Source organism: Dama dama, chromosome 2 (assembly GCF_033118175.1).
Source record: "Dama dama isolate Ldn47 chromosome 2, ASM3311817v1, whole genome shotgun sequence".
Classification (NCBI taxonomy): domain Eukaryota; kingdom Metazoa; phylum Chordata; class Mammalia; order Artiodactyla; family Cervidae; genus Dama; species Dama dama.
Window position 1 is genome coordinate 1,450,916 of NC_083682.1, and position 15,498 is coordinate 1,466,413.

The 15,498-nt window shown below is 65.2% G+C and overlaps 2 protein-coding genes across 2 annotated transcripts; both read left to right on the forward strand.

Moving 5' to 3' along the window:
- Positions 1–3,244: 3,244 nt before the first annotated feature.
- Positions 3,245–4,544, forward strand: SYT8 (synaptotagmin 8; the record flags this gene model as incomplete). Its single annotated transcript, XM_061120965.1, is given in 8 exon segments — positions 3,245–3,322; positions 3,450–3,617; positions 3,673–3,694; positions 3,697–4,008; positions 4,103–4,236; positions 4,332–4,354; positions 4,356–4,437; positions 4,440–4,544. Coding segments are annotated over 8 exon segments (924 nt in total), but the record flags the coding sequence as incomplete, so codon positions are not given.
- Positions 4,545–7,056: 2,512 nt separating this feature from the next.
- TNNI2 (troponin I2, fast skeletal type) lies at positions 7,057–8,414 on the forward strand. The gene is made up of 6 exons (XM_061156332.1): positions 7,057–7,221; positions 7,367–7,408; positions 7,502–7,630; positions 7,754–7,843; positions 7,949–8,125; positions 8,236–8,414. Exons 1-6 carry the CDS (start codon positions 7,072–7,074, stop codon positions 8,329–8,331), a joined length of 684 nt encoding a protein of 227 aa, XP_061012315.1. The 5' UTR covers positions 7,057–7,071; the 3' UTR covers positions 8,332–8,414.
- The last annotated feature ends 7,084 nt before the right edge of the window (positions 8,415–15,498 follow it).

The window sequence follows — 15,498 nt, forward strand, 5'->3', positions numbered from 1 at the left end:
GCCCCCGCGCCCACCCACGCGCCTCGCCCCCCGCAGCACAGGAGCCCCAGCAGGCCCCCTCTTGGCCCCAGAGCTGTTTCACTGCTCCTTCCGAGCCCCCAGCCCCAGGTAGGACAGGCAGAGGGACCCAGACCTTATACGGGGGAACATGTGCCCAGAGGGACACACACACTCCCAAGCTCCATGAGCCCCCAGAGCCACACGTGACCAGCCAGGACACACGTGTGCACATGTGTGTGCACGCATCCCATCGGTGCTGTCCCCAAAACAGCCTTGGCACCCGGGTCCAGTGTCCCAGAAGTCCTGCCCAACGAGCCCCGCGGGCTGGCTAAGCATTAGCTAGCCCACTTCCGGCTGTGGGTTGATAATGGGTTGGGAGACACCCTGACCTGGGTGGGCCTCTCAGAGCTGGACCCAGGGAGGAACCGGACCTGGAGTAACTGGACCAGATAAACTGGCCGGAGCAGAGTGCGGCTCCGCTGACCGGCCCTGCTGGGCCCGCAGGAGCAGGAGGCACTGAGGCAGACTGGAGCAGGTCTCCACCCGCTGCCTCCACAGCCGGGGCCAGAGGCTCAGACAGAGTGGGCTCCGGAAGGCTCCCTGGGCCCTGGGAGCAACGGAAGGGCCAACAGGCCCAGGCAGTCACCAGTGAGGGTGCCTGGCCGCGCTCACTTTGCTGGGTTCCAAGAGCCCCCGGGTTTGGCTCCAGCAGACCCAGAAAGTCACTCACCTCCAAAGCCAGGCATCCTCCTGACTCGGGACACCGCCCCCCACACCCTGGTGTACACCTTTCACAAGCTGAGTGCAGCCCGACCTCTCCATTGCCCGCCTGAAGGTCAGTCCCAGGGGGCCAGCACACCCTCCGGCAGGGCCTTCGGGAGGACCTGCGATGCCCCAGGGGAGCCCTGCGGGTGGGGCTCTGGGAGGGGCCCTCCTCCCAAGGGAGTTTCCTGGCCCCTGAGGGCCAGCAGTTCCGGCCCCGAGGTGGGGCTCCCCGAAGCCCTGCCTCCCACACCCTGCCACCCCCCCACCCCACCCGAAGCAGAGTTTCCAGCCAGTGGAGGCTGAGCAAAGCCGCGCGCTCGGGCACCATCTTCCAGGGCCCAGGGCCGAGGGGGCGGCCTGGAGGCCGGGCGTCAGGTGAGAGCACGTGGTGGCCGGGCGGGCCCGCTGCGCCCCAACATCTGGGGGAATCCTGTTCTTCTGGAAGGAGGCCCACAGGAGCTTTGTTTCCTGGAAGAATCAAACATTCCAGTTAGACCAAAGGTGGCGGGGTCAGTCAGCGCAGCTTCGGTAGGTGCCCGGCCCCAGGTGGACAGGGAGGCCCTGCTCCGGGGCGAGCTGGCATGCCCGACTGGGGGAGGACACAGCGTGGAACCCAGCATCGCCCCTGCAGGTCCCAGGAAAGGCTTCCTGGAGGAGGTGGGGGGCTCGCTCAGGTCTCCAAGGCCAAGCAGGATGGGGAGGGGGCGGCAGCGGGAAGCTCTTGGGGCAGCAGGATGGCTTGGCAGCTGCAGTAGCAAAACGGCTTGTGCCAGGAGGTGGGGATGGGGACGCCACCCTGCCCGGAAGGGGCGAGCAGGGAGCCCTGGGGGAGGCGGCGGGGGCTGAGACTCCACTCGGGGAGGACCCGGCCCCCGCTTCCTGGGAAAGCAGCCTCAGCACCCAGGGGGTCTTCCCCAGCAGGGCCACAGAAGGTAGACTCCTGCAGGGACTTCCTGGCCCTCCTGAGCGGCTGAGGCACTGCCCAGGCAGGGAGGGCATCCAGAGGCCGGCACGGGGACAGGGAGGGCTGAGCAGGGCCCGAGAGGCTGCCCCTGGGCCATCTGCCCTCCCGGGGCCCCTGCGAGCGCCCACCAGGACCCCAGGCCTGGATGCAGGCTGGCGGCCCCGCCTGGCCGCTGGAGCAGACAGTGCCACCTGGTGGCCGCGTGCAGGCCGGAACCCTAACCACCGCAGGAACCGGGCTGTCCAGGGGGACCATGCGCCTGCCCAGGCCTCGGGGCCCCCACCGCTTGCGGCAGGTGTGCCTAGGGGCCCGTGGTCCCCTCGGGTCGGCTCCCAGGCCCCTCTTGCGGTTCTGGGGCTCCCCCTTCACCAAATCCCAGCGGCTTGAGGTCCATGACTCTCCGGCCAAACAGGAGGGGGACAGCAGCCAAGCGGGGTGCAGGCAGGGTACACGCACGCACACTCACAAGTGTGCACGCACACACACACACAGGCATGCACACGCACCCACAGGCATGCACACGCACCCACACACACACAGGCACGCACACGCACCCACACGCACCCTCAATCAGGTAAAGGTGGGCTTTCAGCCCCACGTGGGAGCTGGGACTCTGCGTCCACCACAGGGCAGCTCCAGGGGCCCGCGGGCCTGTGGCTCTGGGCAGCCCACCCGGGCGCTCCTCCAGGCGGCCTAGGAGGAGTCAGCAGAGCCGCCTGATCCTGTGAGCGCCCCGAGCGCCCACACGCTCCACCACCAGGGCCTTGCCAGCGGCCCCCTGGCCAGGACTGGCTCCACTGTTGTGGGGCCCACGCAGGACTCATGTGGCCTCTTGCTCCAAACCTTCATTCTCCAAGCCGGCAGTGGCGGGAGTTAGAGCAAGCCCAGCCTCTGCCCTGAGTCCCTGCCGGCCTGACGCCCCCTCCTCATGCGGGTGGCTCCCTGGGGCTGGACTCTGCCTGCTGCGATCGGACAGCCCCTGTGGGGACGAGACAGGCTCATTTGGGGTGAAGGGGAGACAGCCGGGCTGTGCGGCCGGACCCCCGTGGCCAGGACCCCCTGCTTTGATGGCGGCCCCTCCAACAGGCTGGGCCGGTGCTGGCGGGGGCCACTGAGGCCGTTCGTTAGACGGAGGGGCCTCTTCTGACCCTCCCCGCACTAGGCAACAGGGTGGGCGGGGGACACGGAAGTGTGGGGTCCAGCCCTGACATCTGCCTGTTCCTGGGGGGCTGGGGTTGGGCTGGACCCTACGACCAAGCTGCCGCTGCCCCCGGGAGGAGGGGAGCCCAGGACAAGCTGTTGCAGGGAGCCGCAGAGTTTCCGGAGGAAAGCAGCGGCCTGAGAGGTGGATTGGGGGGCGTTGCAGCCAGCCTTGCAGGGCCGAGCGGAGGGTGGCCTTCTAGTGGCCTGGAGTTCTGCTCCGTCGTGGACCCGCTGTCTGCGGGTTGGGGGCTCCGATGGGCACAGCAGTCAGCATCCTCGCGACGCCACCCAGGTGCAGCCGGAGGTGGGTAACGTGACATCTGGACCCGAGGGGCCCAGCAGTGCGGGCGCCTGCAGCTGTCCCTGGACTGCGACTCTAGAAGCCAGGAGGTGAGGGGGTCCCAGAGGATGTGTGGGATTTTGGAGGGGTGACGGGTGAAGGGTGAGTGCCCAGTGCTGGGTGGCGCAGGGCTGACCAGGGAGGGGCACCTGGCTGAAACAGCTCCCTGGCTCCTAGATCAGGGTGGGCCTCCAGCAGGCCGCTGAGCTGAGGCCCAGGGCGCTGGGCGGCACGGCGGACCCCTGTGCCCGCCTGAGCCTGTCCCCGGACGCCGGGTGCATGCACGAGCCAAAGGTGCACCGCGGCACGCTGTGCCCCGTGTTCGAGGAGACCTGCTCCTTCCACGTGAGTCAAGACTGGGCCGGGTGCCGGGGCGGGGCGGCTCATACCCCTCCCGCAGGTGCCGCCCGGGGAGCTGCCCGGCCCGCCCTGCAAGTGCGGCTCCTGGACCACAGGCGCCTCTCCCAGCACTGGCCGCGGGGCGCGCTCAGCCTGCCACGGGGCTCCGTGGATCTGCAGTGTGTGCTGGAGCTCTGGTGCCCGCTGGGCCCGCCCGCCCCGGGCTCCCGCCCCCCGCCCGGCTCCGCGTGCTGGGGGGGGGGCGCTGAGGCCCTCTCCTGCTGCCTGCAGCCTGAGCAGACCGTGGAGCTGGGCTTCTCACTGAGCTGCGTGCCCGGCTCGGGCCGGCTGACCGTGGTCGTGCTGGAAGCCCGAGACCTGAGCCCGGCACTGGTGGGCGAGCACTGGACCCACCCCTCCACGTGGACAGAGGAAACCCAGGCCCCAGCCCTCAGACCTGGGAGGCCCCCTGACCCCTTTCGTGCGCCCAGACCCCTACGTGAAGGTCCAGCCCATGCTGAACCAGAGGAAGCGGAAGAAGAGAAAGACGTCAGCCAGGAAGGGCACGGCCGCCCCTTACTTCAACCAGGCCTTCACCTTCCTTGTGCCCTTCAGCCAGATCCAGGTGGGCTGCCTGGAGGCGGGGGGAACCTCACTCAGGGCCAAACTGACTGCTGTCTTTCTCCCCCTCCTCCTACACCTCTGACTGCTTCTACCCAGGGCGTGGATCTGGTGCTGGCCGTGGGCCGAGCCTGTCGGCAAGGTGCTGCTGGGCTCCCGGGCCTCTGGGCAGCCCCTCCAGCACTGGGCGGACATGCTGGCCCAGCGGCCCAGCGGCCCGTCTCCCAGTGGCGCCGCCTGCAGCCGGCCAGGGAGATGGACCAGGCCCTGGTCTTGCAGTCCCGCCGGCGTCTGCCCTTGCCCGGCTTCTGAGGCTGTCCCTGGGCCTGGGTCTCCCTGCGGGTTGCCCCGGGTCCCGCCGTAATAAACGCCTTCCCCCCACACCATGTGTCCTTTCTGAGCTCCGCCGGCACTGCAGGGTCAGGGGCTCCTGATACCGCCACGGCCCCTCCTGTGGATGAGAGGGTCTCCTCTCATGGCTCAGCCAGGCCTTGAGGCCTCTGACTGGTGCCTGACCCCTGAGTGAGGGCAAAGGGGCCCCTCTAGGCCCGCTGGGGATGATCCTGGAGGTGGGGCCCCCTCATGTGTGACGACTAGAGAGTTAGGGATGGGTCCCTGGGGACACAGTGGCAAGAGGGAGATGTTTGGGGGTGGTGGTGACAGTGGATGGAGGGAACTCCAATTCCTGGGACCACCCCAGTTCCCCACAAAGCCCCCAAACCGACTGGATGGTGGTGCCGGGCCTCCCCTGCACGCGCAGCAGGGGGCAGTAGATGCCTGCAGAAGCCACCCTGGGGCCTTTGGGGGCTCAGCCTGGCCCAGAAAGCAGCTCTAATCCCCACACATCTGGACGGCTTTAGCTCTCCCTGACCCTCCCCACGGCCAAGAACCCCCAGCTCGAAGGATGCCAAGTCATGGTCGTCCGGATGCCTCTGCTGGGCGGGGGCCAGGGCGGGGGGCCGCAGGCCCGGGGCTGGGATGAGGAGAGCAGTGCTGGGCCTGCCTGAGCCGCCAGGCAGGCCTGGGGCCCCCTCGAGTTAGGGAGAGGTTCCCAGGCCGGTGGCGCCGAAATCTGGGGTTTGAAGGACGTGTTCCGAGCTGTGTGGGGAGCCAGCCCACAGGCACGACACTTGAGCAAGGCTGCATGTCCATCTGGGACCTCCCGTCCCGCTCTGGGAGGATGGTGGGGTCCCGCTCTGGAGGGCAGTCCCCCCACCCTCAGCCCAGAGTCCCCGGGGCTGCTTCAGGCCCCAGAGGCTCTGTCTGGGGTCTGGCCTTGCCCCCGGCCAGCTTGAGGCAGGGAGCACGTGAACAGTTCATGCCCAAGCCGCCCCCTGGGCTAGAGAGGACAATGGACAGCAGAGTGTAAGCAGCCCAGGGCTGTTGTTTCCTGGGGGCCCAGAGGCCTGGGGAAGCCGAGGGGAACGCAGAGTGAACCCTGACTCTGGGCAGACAGGGCTGGGCCGGAGTGACCCTTCGGCTGACCCCTGAGCTGGGCCCCACAGCTGCTGAGGCCGTCACGTTGTCCTCGGGCTCCTTGCAAGATACAAGGGAGGCGATTTGAAGTCGTCACCTCGCCCTAAATAGACCAACCCAACCTCAGCACCCCCTCCCAAGACTTCTTGGCCTGGACGGCGGCAGCGGCGGCGGGGCCGGGCCAGGCGGCCTGGGCAGGTGGGGAGGTCCCTGTGCCCCCATTGGTCTGAGGAGGACTCCATGCCCTTTCTGAGCGGAGGCCCAGCCCGGGGGAGGCCATTTATAGCCCTCCCCCGGACCCACCAGCCCAGCTTGCCGCTGCCGGCCTGACCCTCGGTCCCACTGCCGCTGCCCAGACGCGAGGTGAGGCCGGCCCGGCCCGCCGAGGCCAGCACGGGCGCGTCTGGAGCGCTCCTGCAGAGGGACGTCTCCGGGGCCAGGGTGGGGGTCTGGGGTCTGGGGGCTCCCAGAGCAGAGGGCTGCAGGGAGACGCTCCTGGAGGGGGCTGGCGTGGCGTGGGGTTCCCGGACGGCACAGCGACGGCCAAGCCTCAGCTCTGAGCCATGGGGAGGGGACTTCATGGAGTGAGGGACCCCAGGCCCTAATGGGGGGCAGTGTCTTCTATGCACTTGGGCCAGAAGCCGAAGGAGCAGAGCTAAAAATAACCAGCGCCTCGGGTGGCCACCTGCGCTGGCCAGACCCACCCTCCCCCAGGGACAGCTGCAGCAACTCCAGGCCCGAGGGGACATTTCGGGCACACTTTCTCCTCTTATTGCCCCCCCCCCCCCGCCCCGGGGAATTCCAAGACATGGCCCTGAAGGAGGTGGGGGTGGGGGGCGGGTTGGTGCTCCCCCCGCCCCGCTGGGTGCAGGGCAGGCGGGCAGGGGCCCTGACCCCCTCACCTTTCTCTCCCACAGGCTATCAGCCCAGGACCGCACGATGGGGGAGTAAGTGCAACCCTCAGCCCGCTGCCCCCGGGGCCCCCACCCCCCAGCGCTGGGTGGGAGTCTCCGCGTGTCCCCACCTGGCCACCCCGTGCGCCCGCCAGCCCCATCACATAGCCCCGTGGTCCTAACCTCTCTTCTCTCTCCCCCACCCCCCGCCCGCCCTCCTGGGACAGTGAGGAGGTGAGTACTGGCTTGGGGGTGAAACACGGAGGGGATGGGACCCCCAAGTCAGAACAGGCCTGAAACTGGAGCTCCGAGGCCCTGGGAGACCGTCTGTCACCCTGTGGATGAAACTGCCCCACCCCACCCATCGAGACAGCAGGAAACAGAGGAAGTGGCCTCCCCGCTGGCCCCTCCCACGGGCCAGGGGAAGTGAGGCTGCGGCCTGGTCACCGGGGAGTCGCTTCTTCTTTCTCATGGCTGCTCCCCACCCCCACCCCCGGGGCCCGAGGGTCTCCCCTGCCCTCCTCCCGGCCTCCCCGTCCGAAGTCTCTTCTCCAGACCCCAGGCCTTCCAACCAGAAGGGCCGCCCCGGCAAAGGGTCAGCACGCCGCACCGTGTCCCAGGCTTGTGTCCCCCCACCAGGCCCAGGCCCTGCCGTCCCTTGGGCAAGATGCCCTGGTTGGCCGGGTGGGCAGGGAAGGGTGCAGGGTGCTGGGATCCCGCGCCCCCTGCCAGCCCTGACCGCGCCTCCTCTCCCCTGCCCTGCAGAAACGCAACAGGGCCATCACGGCCCGCAGGCAACACCTGAAGGTAGGTGCGGGCCCGGGGGGGGGCGGCCCGGGGGCTCTGTGGCCCGGCCAGCCGCGGCCCCTCACCGCCCGCCGCCCGCCACCCCGCCCCCAGAGCGTCATGCTGCAGATCGCGGCCACGGAGCTGGAGAAGGAGGAGGGCCGCCGGGAGGCGGAGAAGCAGAACTACCTGTCGGAGCACTGCCCGCCGCTGCATCTCCCCGGCTCCATGTCCGAAGTGCAGGTACCACTGTGGGCCCCGTCCCTGGCCCGGACGGGCCTCCTCCTGGGTCGGGAGGACGAGCGGGGTGGTCAGGGCGGGTGGAGGCCAAGCGTGGGGTCGCCCACCCGCGGTCTCCGCCACCAGGAGCTCTGCAGACAGCTGCACGCCAAGATTGACGCGGCTGAGGAGGAGAAGTACGACATGGAGGTGAAGGTGCAGAAGAGCACCAAGGAGGTGAGAGGTGGGGGGCGTGTGGGGTCCGGGGCGCGCGGGGCTGCCCTGACGGCGGGACCCAGGCTCCGCCGCCGCCGCCGCCCAGCCTCGCTGCCCACCCCGCAGCTGGAGGACATGAACCAGAAGCTGTTCGACCTGCGGGGCAAGTTCAAGAGGCCCCCACTGCGCCGCGTGCGCATGTCGGCCGACGCCATGCTGAAGGCTCTGCTGGGCTCCAAACACAAAGTGTGCATGGACCTGCGGGCCAACCTCAAGCAGGTCAAGAAGGAGGACACGGAGAAGGTAGGATGTCCCCGCTGGCGGGGGCTCAGCCCCTGGGCCCGCCTGCGGGGCCAGACGTGGGGGGCCAGGGCGGCGGGGCGCCCGCCTGAGCCCCGTCCTCCTCCCTGCAGGAGCGAGACCTGCGGGACGTGGGTGACTGGAGGAAGAACATCGAGGAGAAGTCGGGCATGGAGGGCCGCAAGAAGATGTTCGAGACCGAGTCCTAGGCCCCTCACCCCCGGCCACCGCCCAGCGCCCCTGCAACCTCGGGGGGCCCCCCGAGGCCGGCTTGGCACCTGTCAATAAAGGATTCCAATCCCCATGTCTGCTCCTCCCTGCACTGGTCCAGCGCCGCCCCAGCCTCTGTCCACAGGCGGCCCTGGGAAGGCCCTGAGCCTGTGCCTGGGCTTGGTGTGGGGGAGCCACGGGCGGGCTTTGGGGGTCCCGGCTGTCCTGGGGGGGCGGTCTCCAGGCCAGGGGCCCTCCTCCCTGCCCACCCGCTGGGGCAGCCGGGTGGCGTTGGCAGTCAGACCCCCAGGCCTGGACATAGGTGGCCGGGGTCATTTCAGAGCGACACCCCGAGATGACCGTGCATCTTGTTGTTGTCACAAAGGTCCCCTCGAGGCCCAGAGACACTGTCCTTGAGGCCCCGGTCCACGCAGGGGCCTGGGGGGCCTCCTTCCCCGCACAGGCAGCCCGTTCCTCCCAGCTGCCCCTCCCCAGACCCCAGGCCCCCAGACGGGCTTGGGGGGTGGTCCTGGACCAGACTCCTGGGGGCTTCAAGGGGCTGGGGTCTGTCTCCCCCCGGAGACTGGTGACTAAAGAAGGCAGCCCCACTCTAGGCCCAGCAGGAGGCCTGGCCCTCCTTCCTGCCCGACCCTGGCCCTGGCCACCCCTTCAGGGGACGATGTCCCTGGCATGCCCAGACGGGACTGTCATAGCAAGGCCGCCTTCAGCCTCAGCCTGAGGGATGACGGCGCGGTCCGCGAAGTCCCCGTGCTCAGATCTCTGGTGGGGAGGCCAGGCCGCAGTGGTGATGGAGCGGCTGTCGACCCTGCCCTTGCCCTCGGGAGGCCCCCGGGACTGATGCACAGGGGCCTGGAGCCTTGAGCCTCGAAGGAGGGACGTCAGCCTGCCCAAGGCCTTGGCCCGTCCCGCTGCCTGGCCCTGCTGCTGCAGCCCGGGGACTGGGCTCTGTCCTGCGAGCACCTTCCTGCGGGCCCTCTTGCTACCCTGCGGCTCAGGGCGGGCCCAGCAAGCCCTCCTGCTCGGCTAGCCTAGCGCTCCCGACGGCGGGCAGCTCACGAGTGCGGAGCCCAGAGCGGGCAGGCGGCAGGCGGTGGGCTCCAGGACTGAGTGGGCTGCGGTGGCCAGAGCTCCCAGTGGCAGAGGCGGTACCCGCCCCCCACCCCGCAAAGTGAGCCCAGCACCTGTGCAGGGAAAGGGGGCGTGACTCTGTCCCCGGGGCTGGGGGCGGGGCACCCCAGGGAGGCGACCCCCACAGGCGGGACCCGACTCTGATGGTTTGGGGAATGATCTTCACCCCATGGACTGTAGCCCGCCAGGCTCCTCTGTTCATGGAATTCTCCAGGGAAGAACACTGGAGTGGGTAGCCATTCCCTTCTCCAGGGGACCTTCCCAACCCAGGGATTGAAGCCACCTCTCCCCCATCTGAGTCACCTGGGAAACCCCCAGGCTTATGGGTGCTTGTTACATTTTCCAATGAACAAACGACATGACTGAGGACCATGTGAACCAAGCCAGACGGGCAAACACCCACCACATGCAGCTCGGCCTGGCTCCACGCCCTCTGCCACCCTCTGAGGGTGACCTGTGTCCCTGCAGCCGTATGGACAAGGGGCCAATCGGGGAAGCACGTAGTCCAGCAGCAGGCAAGTGGTGAGGACTCGGCCTTCTAGAAAGTTCTCTGCAGCGTGGAGAATGGCTAAGGCTGGAGGCAGGAAAGGAGCCACTGTCGCTCCTGGGAGGCAGGGGGAGAGCGGCAGTGGGTGCAGAGAGATTCGAGAGGCAGAGCCCGCAGGACGTGGTGGACCAGGGGGACGGGGCACCCAGGCCTGTGCCCAGAGCGGGGACAGGGCTGGTTCTGCGGGCGGAGGAAGCAGCTGCTCCCAGACAGACAGCTGGGCTCAGGGGTCGGGGCTGAAGATGGGGTCTGAGCATCCTCAGCGTTGGGCAAGGTCCCTGACAACGAGTGGGGAGGCAGTGACTCCTGGAGCGCCCGAGCCGGCGCTGCCCGGGAAGAACCCCCGAGGGCAAGAGGAGGCGGCAAGACATGCAGGGGACGTGCCCACCGGGGATGATGCTGGAGGTCAGGAAGTCCCAGGGGACTTGGCTCAGCTGGGCCGGGGGCCAGGTGAGGCTGGCGGAGACTGGCTGGATGCTCCCGGGAGGTGCGGGGTGTGTACGGATTTGGGCCTGCAGCTCGCTCCATCCTGCCCCTGCGAGGGCACCCAGACACCCGGGGCCTCGGTCCCTACACTGTCCTCCAGGAAGTGAGCACGGCCCAGGGGCGGATGGCTGAGCACAGGGGCCGTGGGTGCCCAGAGAGCCTGGACCGTCTCGGCGCCAGAAAGGAGGAGGGCGGAGCGAAGACAGAGTAGACCCAAGGAGGGCAGGTGGGCGGCAGGCAGGGGTGTCCGGCGAGAGCTCCGCGGTGGACTGAGGCTGGGCCTGCCCTGCGGTCAGGGAAGAGGGCTGCTCCTGTTTTAGGAAAGACTGTGAGTCCCTAGGAGTAGAGGAGGCTGGAAGAGGGGCAGAGACGGCAGGTGACGGAGCTGAGGATGTGCAGGGGCTCTGAGGGTCAGTCTTGAAACTTTTCTGACAGCCTGAAATAATTTCCTCCCAATTAAACCTTCTTTAAAAAATGTCAAGCCAAGAAACCTCTTAAACAATGGCAAAATGGTTGTTCTTCAGTTGCTCAGTCGTGTCTGACTCTTTGTGACCCCATGGACTGCAGCACGCCAGGCCTCCCTGTCCTTCACTATCTCCTGGACTTTGCTCAAACTCATGTCCATTGAGTCAGTGATGCCATCCAATCATCTCATCCTCTGTCATCCCCTTCTCTTTCCCAGCATCAGGGTCTTTTCCAATGTGTCGGCTGTTTGCCTCAGGTGACCAAAGTATTGTTGCTTCAGTCCTTCCGATGAATATTCAGGATTAATTTCCTTTAGGATTGACTGGTTTGATCTCCTTGGTGTCCAAGGGACTCTCAAAAGTCTTCTCCAGCACCACAGTTTGAAAACATGGATTGTTTGTCACTCAGCCTTCTTTATGGTCCAACTCTCACATCGGTACATGACTACTGGAAAAACCATAGCTTTGACTATACGGATCTTTGTCAAGAAAGTGATGTCTCTGCTTTTTAATACACCGTCTAGGTTTGCCTAACTTTTCTTCCAAGGAATAAGCATCTTTTGATTTCATGGCTGCAGTCACCATCTGCACTGATTTTGGAGCCCAGGAAAATAAAGTCTCTCACTTTATGGTGGGAGGCCGAGGACCCAGACGGGGATCTCGGGAGGGTTCCGGGCCCACCCTTCTTCAGCAGGTCGGGTGAGTGCGGTGGGCCAAAGAGATAAGGCGGGGCAAGAGGTGCCAGCCTCAGGGATGGGATGCTGCCAGGAGTCCACTCAGGAGCAGACAGAGCCCTGTGGACTAGGACGGGTGTCTTCCCTGTCCTTCACCATCTCCTGGAGTTTGTTTAAACTCATGTCCATTGAGTTGGTGATGTCATCCAACCATTTCATCTTCTACTGCTCCCTTCTCCTCCTGCCCTCAATCTTTCCCAGCATCAGGTCTTTTCCAACGAGTTGGCTCTTTGCGTCAGGTGGCCAAAGTATTGGAGTTTTAGCTTCAGCATCAGTCCTGCTAATGAATATTCAGGGTTGGTTTCCAAGGGACTCTCAAGAGTTTTTTTCCAGCACCACAGTTTGAAAGCATCAATTCTTCGGCATCCGGTGGTTTTTATGGTCCAACTCTTACACCCGTACACGACTATTTGAAAAACCATGGCTTTGACTGTTTGGACCTTTGTCAGCAAAGTGATATCTCTGCTTTTCAATACACTGTCTAGGTTTGTCATAAGTTTCTTTTCAAGAAGCAAGCGTCTTCTAAGTTCACGGCTGCAGTTACCATCTGTAGTGATTTAAAGCCCAAGAAAAGAAAATCAGCCACAGCTTCTACTTTTCCCCCTTCTATCTGCCATGAAGAGATGGGACCGGATGCCATGATCTCCATTTTCTGAATGTTGAGTTTTAAGTCAGCTTTTTTACCCTCTTCTTTCACCCTCATCAAGAGGCTCTTTAGTTCTTCTTCTCTTTCTGCCATTAGAGTGGCATCATCTGTGCATCTGAGGTTGTTGATATTTCTCCAGGCAATCCTGATTCCAGCGTGTGCTTCATCCAGCCCAGCATTTTGCAAGATGCACTCAGAATATAAGTTAAATAAGCAGAGTGATGATATACAGCCTTGACATACTCCTTTCCCGATTTTTAACCAGTCCATTGTTCCGTGTCCAGTTCTAACTGTTGCTTCTTGACCTGCATACAGGTTTCTTGGGAGACAGATAAGGTGGTCTGGTATTCCCACCTCTTCAAGAATTTTCCGCAGTTGGTTGTGATCCATACAGTCAAAGGCTTTCTTGTAGTCAATGAAGCAGAAATAGATGATTTCTGGAATTCCTGTGCTTTTTCTATGATCCAGCGAATGTTGGCAATTTGATCTCTGATTCCTCTGCCTTTTCTAAAGCTCATACATCTGGAAGTTTTTGGTTCACGTACTGCTGAAGCCTAGCTTGGAAGATTCTGAGCATGACCTTGCTAGCATGTGAAAGGAGCGCAACCGGACGGTAGTTTGAACATTCTTTGGCTTCCTGGCAATTCCAGGCCCACTGAAGCTGCCCCCCTTGCAGGGAGACCCAGCCAGGTGCCCGGGGTCCCAGGCGCACCCCTCGGCCTGACCCCCAGCCCCCATCAGGGCTCACGTGTGTGCACAGACACCCTGATCTGTTCCCCATCTCCGATGGCTCCTGTCACCCACCTGCCACCCCCGGGCCCCCACCTGCCCTGGCAGACTCCCTGCCCTTTCTGTCCCCAGGCCAGGACCCTAGGCCCCAGCTCCCCTGACGCGGGAACACGCGGCAGTGGTGGGGGGAGCTGCACCACCAAACCCCGAAGCTCCTCCCAGAGGAAAGCCCGCCCAGCATTGCGCACGCTCGCTCGCGTGAAAGCCGAGCACACGATGAGGGTCACGGTGCAGCTGGAGACCCCGGGCCTCCCTCCGGCCTGCTCACTGCCGCCCGTCTCTCTTCCGGTGTCTCCCCGCTGTGCCCACACCCACACAACCCTCCAGGACACCTCTGCTTGGGTTTCCGCAGTCGGCATCCATGTCCAGACCCTCTCGAGACACGACCTTCTCCCGCTTTCTGTCTGTGCTTGCTGATGCCACGCCTGGGTCCCCGGTGCCTCCAGGCACTCTGACTTCTCAACCCCGTCCCCAGCCTCTCTCATGGTCTCTCCACCCCTCCCCTGCCAGCCGGGGCTCCGAGGTCCTCGGAGGAGGGGCCTGGGGCCCCAGGATGTGGGCCCCCTCCCCTCCCACCTAGATGGGGCTGAGAGTGATGCGCTCTTGGCGCTGAGCCCCGAGGTGTGGGGCTGTTTGTTGCAGCAGCTCCTTCCTTCCCTGACGGGCACATCCCCGAGTCAGCGTCCAGGGCACCGACAAAGGCGAAGCACAGCCCTGCAACTCAAACGGCAGGGCTCACATCTCCAGGCCTGGAGGCCGGAACCCAGACCCGGGTGCGGGCAGGGCTGGCCCTCCTGAGGCCTCCCTCCTGGGCGTGCGGACGGCCGTCTCCTCCCTGCGTCCTCCAGGGTCGCCCCTGTGTGTGTCTGAGCCCTGACCGCCTCTTCCTATAAGGACACCGTCAGCGCTCAGCCGGATCAGACGTGCGTCACCCTCTTCTGCCTTGACCTGTCCCTGCGCTGACCACTTTCCTGATCTTGACCCCTGCTCCTCACACACCCCACCCTCTCTCTCATTCACCACCCCTGCCCCCAGCATCTCATCGCCCGGTCCCTGGAGGGTGGGGTCCTGACACTGCTTTCCCCGGGGCCCTGTCTCACCTGGGCCTTGGAGACCACCTCGTCCGTGGCCCGGCCTCCCCGGGGTGGTCTGCCTGGGCGTCTCGCAGGCAGAGTCAGTGCCCCTGGGCCTTCTGACCCCGTCCGCCTCGCCCAGACCTCCTCCCGGCCAGCACCTCGGGCTCAGGACCTGCACGCCTGGCTCAGAACCTCAGGGGCCAGAAGCCTCCCTGGTGCGCACCCCGCCCTCCCGCAGGACGCGCTGTTTCCCCGGTCCTTCTCGTTGTCGCTGGAGACCCCGGCAGGCTGGGCGCGAGCGGGGGGCTGAACGTGGCCTCGGCCTCCTGAAGGCCCCTCTGGAGTCTGTGTGATCGACGGCGCGTCTGCTTCCTGGGTGGACCCTGGGCTCTTCTGAGGAAGGCCAGCTCTCCTCACCTGCCCCCCAGCGGGGCACAGGGGCCCTCGGGCTCAGGCACTGGGTCCCCAGCAGTGCTGTCTGCCTCGCCCATGTGGGCTGGACGAGAGGGGTGGAGGTGTGAGGAGGCGGGCCTAGGGCATTTCTGCCTGAAGGTGTGAGATTCCAGCACATGCATGCAGAAACGGGCTGAAGGGAGCAGGGGAGGCTGGAGGCATGGTCAGCAGCTGGCTGGCCCTGGGACTTGGGGGCAGAGCCTCAAGGCAGGAGCTGGACCTCAGGAGGGGAGAGGGTGGCGGAGCGAGTTGCGGCCGAGAAGGGGGACCCTGGTGAGTGGGGGGACGCTGCCCTCCGTGGGCCCCAGAGCCCCGAGGCACCCTTGGGCACGGCTGCCATGGGCCCCCACCTTCCAGGCGTGGAGACAGGGTGTCTCCCTTCCTTTCGTTTCGGCAAGTGTCAGGGCCACTTTGCTGGACGCACAGCGGGAGGCAGGGGTGTGAGCGTCCCCGAGTGGCTGCCACACCTCCCGTCCTGCAGCCTGGAGGCAGGGACCCAGCTGTCACAGGGGTTGTTCCTGGCCCCTCCCCAGCGGCTGGTGGTTTCCTGGGGCTTTTCGGTTGGAGACACACCACCTACACCTCACTTTCATCTTCAGTTGGCATCTCCCGACAGGCCAGTCTGCCTCCAAATTTCCCCTTTTGGTAAGGACATCAGTCATCCTGAATTATGACCTAGTGACCTCATCTTAACTGATTGCATCTACAATGACCCTGTTTCCAAATAAGGTCCCATTCTGGGGTGCTGGCCAGCGGGACTCCAGCCTACAGATTTGGGGACACAGTTCAACCCCTCCACAGGAGGGATCTGTTGTTTCTGGG